The 16,224-nt window shown below is 39.8% G+C and overlaps 1 protein-coding gene across 1 annotated transcript in view; it reads left to right on the forward strand.

Annotated features, from left to right (window-relative positions):
- Positions 1 to 498: 498 nt before the first annotated feature.
- Positions 499 to 16,224, forward strand: part of Lhfpl3 (LHFPL tetraspan subfamily member 3) — a 499,176-nt gene continuing 483,450 nt past the window's right edge. Inside the window, exon 1 of the mRNA XM_042684790.1 lies at positions 499 to 940. Within this exon, the coding sequence (XP_042540724.1) occupies positions 499 to 940 (442 nt within the window). The remainder of the gene's footprint in view (positions 941 to 16,224) is intronic.

Consider the following 16,224-nt stretch of genomic DNA (forward strand, 5'->3'; position numbering starts at 1 on the left):
GCGTGGGTGCTCCTGTCCTGTCCTTAGGGCCTCGGGGCCCGCGTGGTCGCCCGCTGCCCTCGGCGTCAGGGCCATCCCGGGGGTCGCGCGGGGCGGGCAGCGCAGTGGCCGGGGCGCGCGGGCTTCGCCGCCCGCCTTCAGCTGCAGCAGCTGCAGAGGCAGAGGTGGGGAGAGGGGGTGGAGGGTGGCGAGCAGGGCTGGAGCTCGGGCCAGGCGGGAGGGAGAGCGAGCGAGGGCTGGGGGGGGGGTGGGAGGGGGGAGGCGAGCCGGAGGGGTGCTCCGCGCTCTCCCGCCCTCCTTCCGGGAGCGAGGATGCAGACTCTGGAACTGGGGCTGCCGGGCTGAGGCGGAGTTGCAGCGCGCGCGGCTCGGCGAGGGTGTCTCCTGCGCGCGGGGAGGCGGAGGACCGGGAGGCGGAGGCGGAGGAGGGGAAGGGGGAGGAGGAGGAGGAAGAGGAGGAGGGGGAGGAGGAGGAGGAGGAGGGGGAGGAGGGGGAGAATGCCCGGAGCCGCCGCCGCTGCCGCCGCCGCCGCCGCGATGCTCCCGGCTCAGGAGGCTGCCAAGCTGTACCACACCAACTATGTGCGGAACTCGCGGGCCATCGGCGTGCTGTGGGCCATCTTCACCATCTGCTTTGCCATCGTCAACGTGGTGTGCTTCATCCAGCCCTACTGGATCGGCGACGGCGTGGACACCCCGCAAGCCGGCTATTTCGGGCTCTTCCACTACTGCATCGGCAACAGCTTCTCCCGGGAGCTGACCTGCAGGGGCAGCTTCACGGACTTCTCCACGCTGCCCTCGGGCGCCTTCAAAGCCGCCTCCTTCTTCATCGGCCTCTCTATGATGCTCATCATCGCCTGCATCGTGTGTTTCACCCTCTTCTTCTTCTGCAACACGGCCACCGTGTACAAGATCTGTGCCTGGATGCAGCTCACCTCCGGTGAGTGCGCGCTCAGCTCCGCGGAGCCGGGGCGGGCGCTGTGGGGACCCCTGGGCGTCCCGGCCGCTGGGCCAGGGACCGGGAGCGCAGCAGGGTCCCGGGCAACTTAGTCCACTCGGGCTGAAGGTGGGTGGGAGGAGGCGGGAGTGGGAGCCCTGGAAGCCCGGAACCCCTCTCCCCCCCCCCCCCGGGGTTCCCCAGCCCGCCACCCCGACGGGGCGCGCTGGAGGCTCTCAGAGAGGTTGGTTGTTGGGCTGAGTCCCGCTCAGAACTAAAGATGGGGTGTGGGAAGCGGCCACTGAGAGAGATGGGTGTGTGTGTGTGTGTGTGTGTGTGTGTGTGTGTGTGTGTGTGTCTATCTGTCTGTCTGTGTTGAGGGACTGAGGAGGGAGCGACACGGGGGAGGGGGCGTGAAGAGAGGCTTCAGAGACATGTGGGGGAAGGAGCAGCCTACCTCTGCCCTTTGCCCCTTAGGAGGACTAATTCTGTCATTGCTTCATGGTGTGTGTGTGTGTGTGTGTGTGTGTGTGTGTGTGTGTGTGTGTGTGTGGAGGGGGGGGCAAGATATGGGGAGGGGATTCGGCGTGCAATTTCTTCTCTGTCCTGGGCCAAGGTACATATCTTATCGTTCATCTGGAGATGAGTAAATCCTAATTCTGTTTGGGGAATTCTGTTTGAAGGGAATATATATATATATATATATATATATATATATATATATATATATATATATATATATATATATAGTGTGTGTGTGTGTGTGTGTGTATGTGTCTGTTTCTTAGCAGTACCCCAAAGCCCAGCCTTCAGCGTGCCTCCTTGTCAGAGCAAAGGTCTTTAAATCCAAGGAGTAAATGAGCTCTCTCAGTTCTCTTCATGGGAAAGTGGAGTTGGGGAAGTGGATGGAGAGAAAGATCAGTTTCATTAACATCCCTGGTGATTTTGCCAGATAGAGAGTATGACAGTACTCTCTCCCCCCCCCTTTTTTTTTGAGCATCAAAGTTACTTTTAAACCAGAAAGGATGGAGAGTACATTTCCTGGTGGCTTTGAAGAGTCCTGACACAAAACTAGCTAGCTCCTCCTGTATCTCCCTGGATGGTATTCTCTTTCCTCCAGCCACCTTGCTTGTCTTTATCTTTCTAAAGTCTAGAGTCCTTGGATCTCCTTTTGATTTTGTGGATAGCTTGGTTAATAGAGCAGAGTCAGTGTCTTGGCAGAGAAAGTTTTCCCCTCTTTTGTTTTTACTAATATCGTTTAACGATCTTAGTTTCAAGGTTTTGTTGTTTATCTTATTCCTGGGAATGTTTTCTAGGGAGTAGAGACTTTAATTCCTGCATTTCCAAGAGTGAGTAGAATGATTAAATCCTTTAAGATGCTGGACAAGAATATGAAAATTCATGATCTTGCATCATTAGTTTGATACAAGAGAAGTTTGTGAGACACTAAATATATAGGGAAGTATTTGTTTTGTATTAAGTGTATTAAGTGATTGGTTTTGATTTACGTTAATTGTGAAAGTGTGTTTGTGAAAAAGCAAGAAAGTGAGCATAAGTAGAGACCCGCCCCTTCTCCCATGCCAATATCCTGCAGGAATGTAAGAATTCACCTTCTCTGTCTCTTCATCCCCAACTTCTACCTCCGGACTTGTTTTTATACACAATGTTAACTTTTATGGACATTGCAAGAGCAGGATTGAATACATTTAAATGCCATGGTTCTTAGTACTTAGCTCTGGTTTGACTTTGAATAGGACAAAAAGGATGCAGATGTTGTAGGAAAAGATTTGACCCCGCTCGGCTAATTTTAATTTTTCTAAGTTAAATGACCTATTTAGACTGGTGGTTTAAATTAGATTGTTTTCCAAAGGTCTGCAAGTAATTTGCAGGTGATGTCTCAACAACACGTTCTTAATTATTTTATTTTATGGGGTTTCCTACTCTAAGACCGTGTTTTTTAAGTAGAAAGAAAGAAAATGATGTTTGGGCAAGAATTATCCCCTTCAAAGTTAATACCGACTGCAACTATCACATTTTTTTTTCTCTTTCTGGAGTGGGACACATAAAAAGCATTTATTCTGAAATAGGGAAATCTATGCTCTGGACTGTTGACATACATACACTATTCTGATTTCTTTGCCATGTATAACTTGATGACAGAAGATAAGGAAGTTTACTTCATTTGGAGAAATGAGTTGTGGCATGCTTTAAAAAAAAACTCTTTACTTGCAATGTATTTGGTATTCTATTTTGAGTTTGTCTTTTTTACTAAGCCAGATATATTAATAAAGAATGGATTCTGCTAAAAGGTCAAATAAGGATCAAAGTCGGTTCTATTCACAGATTTTAAAGAAATGAGACATAGTTTTTCTGAAGAATATCACACTTAACATTTTTTAGCTTTTTTAAAAAATTGGATAACACTAACAAGGAATTTAACATAATGTCCTGAAAGTTCTTTAAGTGTCAAACCTTTGGATTTTTCCTGTTTAATCTTCTTTAATATTACCTAGGCTTTTCATACTTAGTTTAACTGTCCAGGCTAATTCCAAGTACAGTTTGCTTACTATGAAAGATAAGACTAAGGTACTATTTTCTTATAAAGACATTTTGACCCTGATTGGAAGCCAAATAATTGACTTGTATATTTAATTATCTAAGCATTTTAATATAGTAACATCATAAATCAGAGCCAGGTAGAATATAAAAGTCTTATATGAAAGGATACATTAAGATGAAGCAAGAGACTGTCTTGTGGCCATACAATTTTACCAATTATTCCTTTTATGATTTGGAACAGTGAGCCAGAAAGTTACTGGTTCTGATTTACTGGACCTGGAAGTGATGTTGCTCAAGTATTTAGACTGTTATGTACATGTAATTATTGACACAATTATGTGCACAGTGCCCTCTCCTGCTCCTCTTCAAGTCATAAGCCTCAGGTAAGAGATACGGTGGAAAAACAGAATTAGGTGCTAAATTACCTTCGGATGTAATCATCTATTTATGGACCAGGCCTCATATAAAGACTGAGGACAAAATAATGTGTCAAATAATGACAGCCAGAAATGTAAAACTTCCCAAATGTACATACAGACAACTTCTTGAGAAGAAAAGAGAAACTCCCTCCACCCACCATGTGTGAGTTCTTTACCAAGAAGAGAAGGGTAGAGCTACAATTGGTCAAGCAAGACAATGAAGTACACCTTTTTTTCCCCACTTAAAATCAAGATGGAAAAGAAATTTGCCCTGGAAACTTGGTTCTCTGTTTCTGTGTTCATTTATTCTCATTCAAATAGTACTTCATTATGGAATTGCTCCATTCTATTAATAGCCAAAACTCATAAAGATAATTTGTATTACTGATGATGTTATACATCTTGAATTGTTCTTAGAAGCCTGGAGTAAGTAGTATTTTTTTCTTTTCTTTTCTTTTCTTCTATTTCTTTCTTTCTCTTCTTTCTTTCTCTCTCTTTCCTTCTTTTTCTCTCTCTTCCTCCCTCCCTCCCTCCCTCCTTGCCCGCCTGCCTGCCTGCCTTCCTTCCTCCCTCCCTTCCTCCCTCCCGCCCTTCCTCCCTCCCTCCCTCCTTCCTTCCTTCCTTCCTTCTTTCCTTCCTTCCTTCCTTCCTTCCCTCCCTCCTTTCTCTCTTTCTCTTTCTTTGTTTCTTATTCTTTCTCCTTTCCTTCTTTCTTTCTCTTTCCCTCCCTCCCTCCCTCCCTCCCTCCCTCCCTCCCTTCCTTCCTTCCTTCCTTCCTTCCTTCCTTCCTTCCTTCTTTCCTTCCTTCCTTCCTTCCTTCCTTCCTTCTTTCCTTCCTTCCTTCCTTCCTTCCTTCCTTCCTTCCTTCCTTCCTTCCTTCCTTCCTTCCTTCCTTCCTTCCCTCCCTCCTTTCTCTCTTTCTCTTTCTTTGTTTCTTATTCTTTCTCCTTTCCTTCTTTCTTTCTCTTTCCCTCCCTCCCTCCCTCCCTCCCTCCCTTCCTTCCTTCCTTCCTTCCTTCCTTCCTTCCTTCCTTCCTTCCTTCCTTCCTTCCTTCCTTCCTTCTTTCCTTCCTTTCTTCCTTCCTTCCTTCCTTCCTTTTTTTATTACAAGCTTTGTATCCACAATTGCTTTTGTGGCAGAAAAGTATGCTGGCAAGGAGCCCCTTCTCTAGCAGGAAAGATAAGAACAAAGTAGGCTCCCCAGGTTACGTATAATATAGTGTGTGTGTGTGTGTTCCTTCTGAGTGTATCAAAAAGAAGGACCACCAGATGGCAAAGCTATTGCAAGGGTTAAGTGCTAAGTTGCTTAGTAAGTTCATCCAAGCCTTAGTTTCTTTTAAAACTTCTTTTCAGCTTCACCTTTCTTCCATAAATTTCACAACTGCCATTTAGATGCGATGAGAGTCACCAAAGGTCAACACTGTATTTGTTAGCCTGCAGGAAGAACCTTTGCAGTTTTGTAACATCCTTTCTCATGGCACCCTGATGCTTTCAGTAGATCTCATCAGCATTTGAAATTACAGGCTGTGTATGTGTTTGTTTTCCAGCACATCACAAGTTCAAGTTCCCTAGGCCTTGTTTTCCTTTATTTGGAATAAAGGTCAAGAGCATGTATGTTTGAGTTAAATGAGGCAAGTTTGAAATCTGAATGTGACACTGACTTGTGTGACCTGGAGAACTATTCTTTCTATGTATCTCAGTGGTTCATCCAACAGTAGGCATAGAATTGCATCTACTTTCAGGAATTGATTTAAGAATTAAATGATCTAATGTGTAATTTTAATGACAGAAAGTACTATGTGGATGCTAGGTATGGTTGATATTGTCTTTTTATTACCATGACTATCTCCTGGCTCCTAGTTGTATGTGTGTGCCTGACACATAGTAGATATTCAATAGATTTTGTTGAGTTACTGAATGAAAACAATGAATAATATGGTGCAGAATGAAGAAGGAAAAAGGGATCTTGAATTTCTTACATCCAGTAGTGAGAATGGAATGCTATATATTTAAAAAGTCAGATTCCTTTTGGCATCAATGACTGAATTGGCATTCTTTGGTGACAGTGCTTATAATGTAACAGCCTAGTTTGTGACGAGCTTTTCCCCAAAAGGAGGCTTCTCAGATGTATAGGTAATGATCTTTATTATAACCCTGGGAGCTAATCAGTCATGCTTAGGCTTCAGCAACATTTCCCTTACTGGTTAGATTCATATGAAAAAGAAATCACATCATTCAAACTGGTGTTTTCCCATTTTTCCCGTCAAGAATCAACAGAGTTGTTGTTGTTGTTGTTTTTCCATGAAGATAGGGGACGCAATGGGTAGGATTTCCTAGTGAACCTCAGGAGCAATCATACCAGAAAATAAAATTTATTTTCTGGGCTGTCCTAGTTCTTCTTACTGGATGTCAAGTGCAGCATGCTCTTCTTGGACTCTCAGGGTGCCCTGCAGAACTGCTCAGATGGGGTCATACTGTGGTTGTGGAGCTCTGAAGCCAGGCAAGCTAGGCATTTATTCAAGTGCAAACTCTGTGTTGAAGAGAATCACAAGGCCTTGACATTAGGCTAGACAGTGAGTTATGACCTCCACGAGTTGCTAATCCATCCTAAATTCAGTGTGTGGAATTTCCCTAAAGAAAGGTCTTCCCCTTCCAGAACTTTGTAAAACATTTCCTCAGGAATATACTGTTTGTGAGGGGAATTTTTATTTTCTAACAATATGTTTTGTTTTCATTGTACATAATAAATGCACACACTTTTTATCTGTCAATTTAAAACTTATTACATTAAAAAGGACTTGCTATTTACTACACAAAATTTACAAGAAAGTATTTGGCATCATTTTAGAAACTGTTTTCTTTCTCTTATCCGCAGTGAGACAAGGAATATGACAACTGGAGAGATGTTGGAAAATATATTAATGTGAATGTCAAAACAATTTGTATAATGGCAAGGTTTTATGTGAAGATCCATGAAAAATAACAGAACCTACATATACCGGTGTGATGTACTACCAAGGCTTTTCACCCCTTGATGCAGGGTTGCATATTTAATTGCCTTTCTGCAGTAGAAATGTTAACACACTGCTTGTATATCTATAAATATATTCTAGAAAAGCCTATCTAAGATGAGTATAGAATAGCAGAAGCTTCACATGAAAACACCTATGGAGTAGAGCTGTTGCTTTTGTTTGGAATCATGCTGTGACCCGGGGAAGACAGTCCAGACCGCCAGGTCACTATGTCACACTTTAACTATCTCAAACATTTCAAGGTGAACCAAATTTTGAATGCAAAAAGAAACAAAGTATGGAACTAGAGTTGTAATATTGCCTCAGTGGTGTGAGAAGATAAATCATGAATAGAAGAAAATGGAATAAAGTGGCATGAAAAGAACACTTGAGAAGAATTCTGATTTGAGGGCTTAATAGCATGATAACTAAGCTAGTTTTAAAATGTAATTTCCATAATATATTTGAACTTTGGGGATAAGCACTAGCTTTAATTAATTTTCCTTATCATAATGAATCAACTAGGATTTTCAGTTGATAAGCAAAAGACCATGGAGCTGACCTTTATTCTTAATAATAAGAAAATATTAATACTGACCGAAAGTAAGAGGCTGCTTCATTATTCAATAAATTAAACAGTACTGTGATGATAAAATGTTTTAAAACACAAAACCCATCACCCAGCATCCCAAATATTCATATAATAAATATCATTATTAAAAGAAACTTTCAAGTAATGTCTATGGTTCTATGATGCCCCACTCCCCATGCCCAGGATTCTAGTACTATTCAAGATTTACATTATCATCCTGGGCATCTTTCTCATTTCTTTTGTAAGAATAAAACAAGCAAATGAGTAGATTGCAAGAAGGATGCTTTTTGACCATGTAGATGTTAGCTATATTATTAGTAGTCTGTTGTGATTGGGCAGAATGTAAAAAGGAAGCAAAACTTTCTGAAACAAGGCATTGTATTGCCTTGCCTGTGTGGCTGGCTGCCTTTCCTATACCAGTGAAACCATGATCTACAACAGGGTAGGGGGTTGGTTGTGTGTGTACAGGAGGAAGAAAGGACCTAAATGACAGTCTCAGTAGTTTGTATTTAGCTTCAGAAACATTTTGAGATTTTTGACTTGTCAATGGAAGAATAGTGGAAGGTAGTAGAAATTAATGGAAAATAGCCGTAGATCTGAAAAGAGGCCTTAATTCAGAAAAGGATATGCAGAAATTAACCAAGAGTTCCCTACATTTTTTTGTCTTATTAGAAAGCAATGTCAGAAGGGAGTTTAAAGAGAACTCATAGTACAAAATGCATCACAGAACCACTTATGTAAGTTCTGGAGATGACTTCTGGATGGGTATGGGGAATGTTCTGTAGGGTCCTTAGTTGTTTTCAGTGAGGATCAAGAGTGAAGTTTGAATAATTGAAACAGGAAATGGATATCATCATTGATAGAAGGCTCAGGATTTGACAAATAGGAAAACAGGTCAGCCTGTAAAGAATGACAGGAACATTAGAAGATTGGCACCAAGAATAAATGAAGTATGAATGGAAAGAAGATGATGAAATTCTAGGCTGAATACCCTGTGGAATTTGATCATATCAAAGGCCTGTTGAATTTAATATCAGTAGTGAAAACATAACGAGAGGCATAGGACAAGCAAAGACTAGGAATATGCCTTAAAATCCAGAAGTGATCCTAAGGATGTGATCTTTAACCAAGAAAGAAAGAAATATGGCTCTGCCCCACATATATAGAATTATTGTAGACTCTAAAATCAAGCTACTCATTTGAGATGAGTAGCTTGAGTAGCTACTCATGAGTAGTAGTGGAGATGTACATGACCAAATTTCTTGTGTGGTAAATGGAAATAAACTAGCCAAAACAAGAAAAATTCATTGTAAAATTTATAAAAAGCATTACTGTAATTTCTTTTTGAAAAACCTATTACGGATTGCGAGAATCAATTGATCTCTGTAATGACTTAAATGGGAGGATAAGGAAACTTATGAAGAGCATTTGAATAAATTTATTTCCAAATCATTTGAAACATGTGTAGTTACAATAGATGAACCCAGCTAAGATTCAGATTATTAATAACCAGCTAGGCACTGGTTTCTCAGACCTGTAATCCTAGCTACTCAGGAGACTGAGATATAAGGATTGCAGTTCAAAGCCAGCCTTGGGAGGAAAGGCTGTGAGACTCATAATTATCTTCAGTTAAGCACCAGAAAACCGTAAGTGGCATTGTGGCTACAAATGGTGGAGCATTATCCTTAAGCAGAAGAGCTCAGGGACGGTGCCCATGCCCAGAGGTCAAGCCCCATGACTGACAAACCAAACAAACAAAACAGATTATTAAGAACCAATGATATTGTAGATCTGTGCATTGCTTTGTATTAAGAGAATACTGTATCTGTATTTTAACCAGTTGACTAGACATGGTATAATACTAATCCCTTGGAACAAGTGGTCAAAACCTTCAGAGACTAGATATGGTGGTGCATGCCTATAGTCCTAGCTACTCAGGATGTAGTGATCTAGAAGACTGAGGTTTAAGGCTAGGCCAAACAAAAAGTTAGTTACTCCTCCATCTCAACCAACAGGCTGGCATTGGGACATGTGCCTGGGATCCTAGCTACATGGGAGGTGTAGGTAGTAGAATTATAGGTTGAGGCCACCTCCAGGCAAAAATGCAAGACTGTGGCCAATGAAACAACCAACAAGAATGACTAGGAGCGTTCAGCTCAAGTATTAGAGGCCTGTCCAATAAGCTTAAGGCTGTAAGATCCAATTCCAGTACTAAAAAGTGAAAAAAATATTGAGAATGAAATATTGTAGTCTTTTAAAAGCCATGGTCAGTGACACTTTGGGTAGTATAGTTTAACAAATAATGACCTCTTTAGAACTTGGATTGAGATAGGATAGAATATTTGATGTCAGTGCCCTGCATCTTGTATATACACTTCTCAAATTTGGGGAGGGGAAAGAAAAAAACAAAATGCTTAAATAGGGATACAGGTTGACCCATTGTAACAATGAGATGCACAAGACACTATGCTGAAAAACGAACTTTACAAATTAGGGGGGGAGGGAGTGTAGTTGTGGAGGTGGGAGGGAAGGGATGGTAGGGAAAAACAAAGGAGAAGGTAATAATGCTTGATAGGAAATGTACTCATTACCTTATTCATGTAACTGTAACCCTTCTGCACAGTATTTTTACAATAAAAACATATTAAAATGTAGGATAAAAAATAAGAGCACAAGCTGGATACAGGTTTTGTGAAAGTTTCATTTTCTAAAACACCCACATACTTCCACGTGTGTGTACCAGGCTATAAAGTAAATACATTGGTTAATCTTGGCTGTTGTAAAACATTGAAAGAAACTTCTAGAGAAGAGATGATTTAGTGTGAACTTAGAAAAAATGAAATAATTTTCTCCTCTGTGAAAGATTTATACCATTCACAAGTAATTTTGTATTAGAAAGTAGATTAGATAAAATATCCTTAACTTAAGCAATTTGAGATATTTTTCTTTTGATTTTCTTTTCTCGTCTACACCAATGACTTTTTTTTAACCAATGTAACTCAGTTAAATTGTGGACTGATGAAAAATTAGAATTATTTCTCCAGATGTGATTCAGTCAGCTCTCTATGCTATACAAATGATATTGTCTGCTTCTGAGCTACAATACAGATTTTTTAAAAGCCATTTACAAACATACTTTACTTAGTGCCAATGAGAAGCTGGAGGGATTTTAAAAATCACTTATCACAACATCCTCTTTTCTTGATAAAGAAATAGTATACAAGTTATTGAGCCACTACCACTAGAAAAACCTTCAGTGTGTTAGATTTAACCCTCCAGCAATCCTTCGATGTTAGTATCATTAAGCCCACTAGAAACTGAGGCTTAAAAATCGATCAAGGTCACAGAATAAATGGACCAAGACACAACCAGATTGCTTCCTTGCCCTATAATGCATTGTCATTGGGTCTAAGAGAAATTAAGCATCTTGTGAAAATAACAAATCTGAGGCAACGGTATAGATGATTCTCAGTGCACTGCCTTTTGATCACTCTCTTTTTCCTCTCACAATAATGTACATATGTTTGAAAAAAGTCTTCAATATTCATTGCACCGTTCTGTATCAAAAGGAAAGAAGCTGCTACTTATGGGAAAACAGGTATATGTTTTAATGAGACTTACCTGTCATCAAACTAATATCTTCAGGTGCCCCCTCATCTATCCTTTTCATATCTCTAACTTAGGAGCTCATGCCCCTTTCATTATGCCGCTGATATTACCGGCAGTAATCTTTTTAAAAATTATCTTTAGTTGTACAAAGAAGTTACCATTCAGCAAATCAGTTTATGAGTATAATGCATCTTGATCAATGTCATTCCTTTCATCATTCTCTCCCATCCTCCCAACTCTAGTCCTCCCCTCAGTTTTCTTAGCCTGTGACTTTGAGCAGGATCAGGTTCATGTCCACATTACTGCTTCTAAGCCATTCATTTCTGCTCTGCAAAAAATGAAGAAATATTCCTGGTAAGCATTGCTTATCAGGTGGTAGCTACAGAAGTAAGTAAACAGGATTGCTAAGTTACACACACACACACACACACACACACACACACACACACACACAGACTTCTAGAAGACTTTGGCAAGTCCTGAAGACATTGGCATTAAAAAGGGGAACTGCAATTATGGCCACAATATTTGCATTTTGACTTGGTGACTTTAAGTTGGTAAAGCCATCTAACTATTTCTGACTTTTCGCTTCTTTGCTTTACTTCTCTAAGGCATAATAGTTTTATTGAGAATACAAAAAATAGATTTCAAATTGTAGACATTAAAAATACTAACTGGATGTGATAAGTCCAGCTACTCCAGAGGCAGAGAGAGAATTATCATTCTAGAACAATCTGAATAAAAATTAGTAAGTCCCCATCTCAAAAGCAAGACGAGCATGCTTGTAATCTCAGCTACTTTGAGGTGGAAATAGAAATATCATAGCCAAAGACTGGCCAGGAAAAATTGAGAGATTCTATCTGAGAAATAAGGTAGAAGTAAAATGGTTAAAGATACAGCTCAAGTAGATTACTTAGCTAGTGTTTGCCAAGTTCAATCCCTCAGAGAACAAACAAACAAAAACAACTGCTACCCACGTATTGATATGCATTTACTGAGAAAGCAAATATTGGAAAACAACATTAAAATATGAAATAGAAAGAAATTAAAATAGAAAGAAAATAAGAAACAATCATAAATCCACATTTAGGTATACAGAGTTAGATTGACTTAAAATGAAATCTAACATAAAGTTAGCATTCAAACAATGTTAGCTATGTTTATTATTGTTACTACTACTGCAAGATTGGAAGAGGAGTCAGTATTCATAAAACTTAGTAGACAGAAAAATTGAACTCCCAATGTGCAATCTAACAAAGGAAAATTTATGCCACAATTTGTGTGGTTGTGCCTGATCTACATTGTTCTGAGGATTAAGAAGGATAATGGTTGTGGCTGCCTTTTCTAAACTATACAATGTTACAAAAATGCCGTTTTTGATTCCTAGACTAGATTTTATAGAGTACTACAGAATACGACATTCAATTAAAAGTTTAATTTTGTATTCACAGGTCTAGCCCTTTCCATTTTATTTGTATGGCTCAACATAATAGGAATGTATTTTGGAGATAATAATTAACTTTTGTAACTTCAGCTGAATCAACTTAAAATGAGAAAGCTACATTTTGAACAGCATAGATCTTTTTATTTTTCTTTAAAAAATTGTCTCAAGACCATAGCACTTGGACATTCTTTTATTATTAATTTAATTTTATTGTAAAGGTGATGTTCAGAGGGGTTGCAGTTACATAACTATGGTAGTGAGTACATTTCTTGTCCAACAATGTTAACCCTTCCTTATTTTCTCCCATTTTCTCTCCCCTCAAAGTTTTAAAGTTCCAACACAGTGTCTTGTTGCTGTTGTATTGGTTAACCCTTTGCCCTTTGTCTCACTATTTTCCGATTCTTCTTCCATTCTCCAAATCAAACAAATATAAATATAAGACACCAAAAATCAAAAAGTGTCAACAAGGGATAAACCAAAGGGGAGAAAACACGAAAGAAAAAAATAACTCAATACAGTTCCTTAAAAAATCCTATTGTTTCCATATCTTGCAGTTCATTTCAATTAGCATTGTTTTATATAGTCATATGTACATAGCTATCGAGCTATTGCAATTCTCTGCTAGGACTATCCTAGGTGTATACTAATTATTCCCAAATGAGGGAAACCATGGAACCTATGTTTCTTTGGGTCTGGCACTTTGGAAAGCAGTATGGAGGTTCCTCAAAAGACTAAACATGACTCATCAGTCCCACTCCTGGGCATTTACCCAAGTGATCACAAACAAGGCTACACTAAAGCTACCAGCACAACCATGTTCATTGCAGCATTACTTACCATAGTTAAGATACAGAACCAACCCAGATGCCCCTGGGATCAATAAAATGTGGTATGTATACACAATGGAATTCTATGCTTCCATCAGAAAGAACAACATTCTTTATTAAGTTCTTAAAAATGATAGAGAAATATTACCAAGCATCACCCAAGTAACTCTCTTCAGTTATCAAAAGAAAATTGAGTATTTTCCATCTCTGATTACATCTTGTCATGGAATCATATTACAAACAGCATGTTTCCATAGCTATGGTACATTGGAAATTAGATTTCTCATTACTGAGTCTGTAAATCTTTACTTTTCCTAAGTAAAGAAGGAAATGGCTATGTGGCTTAGTTCTTTAAGATACTATTTCCTTGCACCTTCCTATCTTTGTTGAAATATGCTTCAATGGCAACAGCATTGCTTCTTGTTCATGTTTTCATTTTAGGTTTAGAGTCATCAGGCTATCATAAAATCGGAATATCAGTTTTCTGTGCTTGCATCCCTGACTATGATCCAAACTACCAGCCTGAGCAATGAGCAAATGAACATTCCTTGCTGTCTGTACTGTCAAGATCTTTATGTAGCTGAATCTCCAGTTTTGATATTATAAAGAGAGTTTAGTAAATACCATGCGAGATCCGATTCTGGGGATGCTCGGGAGAATTGCTGAGCTTTCTTATGGGGTTGTAGTGCTTAGCTTTGGTCTTTTTAGAGCTTGCTTTTGGAAAGGTCTCCCAATGAGATGAACTTGGACCATTAAATGGGCCAGGAGCCAACCAGACCCCTCCACTGATGTCAGGATGGGCTCTAGAGGGAGCTCCAGCCCTTTCGGCTCAGGCTTCTCAGCACTTTGCCTTTTACAGAGGCATGTCCTGAGTCATTTTCTCATTGACATTACTTTTAGAGGTTGGAAGGTGGAAGATCAAATCTGAAGATTGAGAGAGAATAAGAAAAAGAATTCACCAGAATATCTGTGGTAACAGGAAAGTTCATTGTACCTACAAGGAAAAGCCAACTTCATCTGGGTATTTCTTTAGCTCCTTGCCTCTTTTTTTTTTTAAACCAAACAAACAAAAAACCCATGTGAACTCTAAAGATTTTGCTGTTTGTGCCTGCCAAAGGCCTACTTTTTTTCAGAGAACTCATTGACGTGGTCTTCCCCCATTAGGATACTTTGGTTATTGTTTCTTAGCCTGGAGCTGGACAAAGAGGAATAATTTGGACAGATCAATGGTGAATTGAAAAGAAGTTCAGAAATTCTAAACACTGTGCAGTATGGATTAGAGTATGCAATAGAGTCAAGCATTTTTTGTAAAGTAAAAAAGAAGGAGGAGGAGGAGGAAGAGGAGAAGAGAAAGGAGGAGGAGGAGGAGGAAGAGGAGGAGGAGGAAGAGGAGGAGGAAGAAGAGGAAGAGGAGGAAGAGGAGGAGGAAAGGAAGAAGTGGAGTGTCAGGCACTAGGGGCTCATGCCAGTAATCCTAGCTCCTCAGGAGGCAGAGACCTAGAGGATTGCAGTTTGAATCCAGCCTGGGAAGAGAAATATTGGTACTACATCTCCAATTAGCAAAATGCTAGATTGGGAGAAGCAAATGTTAGGGTGTTGGCCCTAAAAGTTGATCAAGTGCAGGAAGCTGTGAGCTTAAATTTCCCCCATTTCCATCCCCCCCAAAAATTGTGTGAGACATTCCATTTCTTCGGTACAATTCAGAAACATTTTATTTTTCAGTTATTTTAATTTATTTTTTGTCGGTCGTGGGGCCTGAACTCTGGGCCTGGGCGCTGTCCCTCAGCTCTTTAGCTCAAGGCTAGCGCTCTACCACTTGAGCCACAGTGCCACTTCCGACTTTTTCTGCTTATGTGGTGTTTAGGAATCAAACCCAGGGCCTCATGCATGTGAGGCAAGCGCTCTACCACTGAGTCACCTTCCCAGCCCTAGAAACATTTGAAAACTTAAAAATAATGTCATGGAAACAGCCCAGATTACCTACAGTAGATGAGTGGATCAAAAAAATGTGGTTCTTATATACAATAGAATTTCACACAGCCATTTGAAAGAATAATATTATGTTATTTTCAGGGAAATGGATGGACTTAAAACAAATCAAGTTAAATGAAGTAAGACAAGCTCAGAGAGTCAAACTGTACATGTTTTCTCTTATTGCAGAAGTTAGGTCTAAAATACAATGGGGCATGATAAATTATACAGGACTCTAGACATTCACACACTGTGAGACCCAAGGAGGATACTCTTACGGGAGGAACACAAAGGTGCAATGCCTATGTGTATCTCATCATAATATAAAATAATATCTATGGAAATGAACTCTAGAAATGGAAATGAAGATTTTTCTTTGTTGCTGTTTTTCTTTTATGTTTATCTTGTTCATTTATCTTCTTTTGGGAAGGCAAATGGGGAAATGGAGGGACAAGGGGTGAAAAAATGCGGCAATGGTACTCACTATGTTGAAAATGAACTCTGCAACTGTGAGTGGGGATGGCCTCCAGGGAAAAACTGGGAGAGAGCAAGTGAAGGAATGACATTTTCCAAAAAGAAAGGTACACATTACCTGACTTCTGTAACTGTAATCCTTCTGTATCTCAGGGCATGGATTTTAGCTTGAGGCAAATAAAGTTCTATTATTCAGCATGAAAAGATGGATACCTAATTTAACTACTAGATCCTACCTGTATATTTGAATCTGTATTTCCTTAAACAAAATAAAGTTAGACAAAAGACTAAGTGTCTGTTTTATTTGTTTTTGCCTGATGCCACTCAAAGAACATACAAATTCAATTTCATTCTTTTTTCTTTTTTTTTTTTTCTAATGAG

This window comes from Dipodomys spectabilis, unplaced genomic scaffold, assembly GCF_019054845.1.
Source record: "Dipodomys spectabilis isolate Male_0828 unplaced genomic scaffold, ASM1905484v1 ptg000089l, whole genome shotgun sequence".
NCBI classification, from domain to species: Eukaryota; Metazoa; Chordata; class Mammalia; order Rodentia; family Heteromyidae; genus Dipodomys; species Dipodomys spectabilis.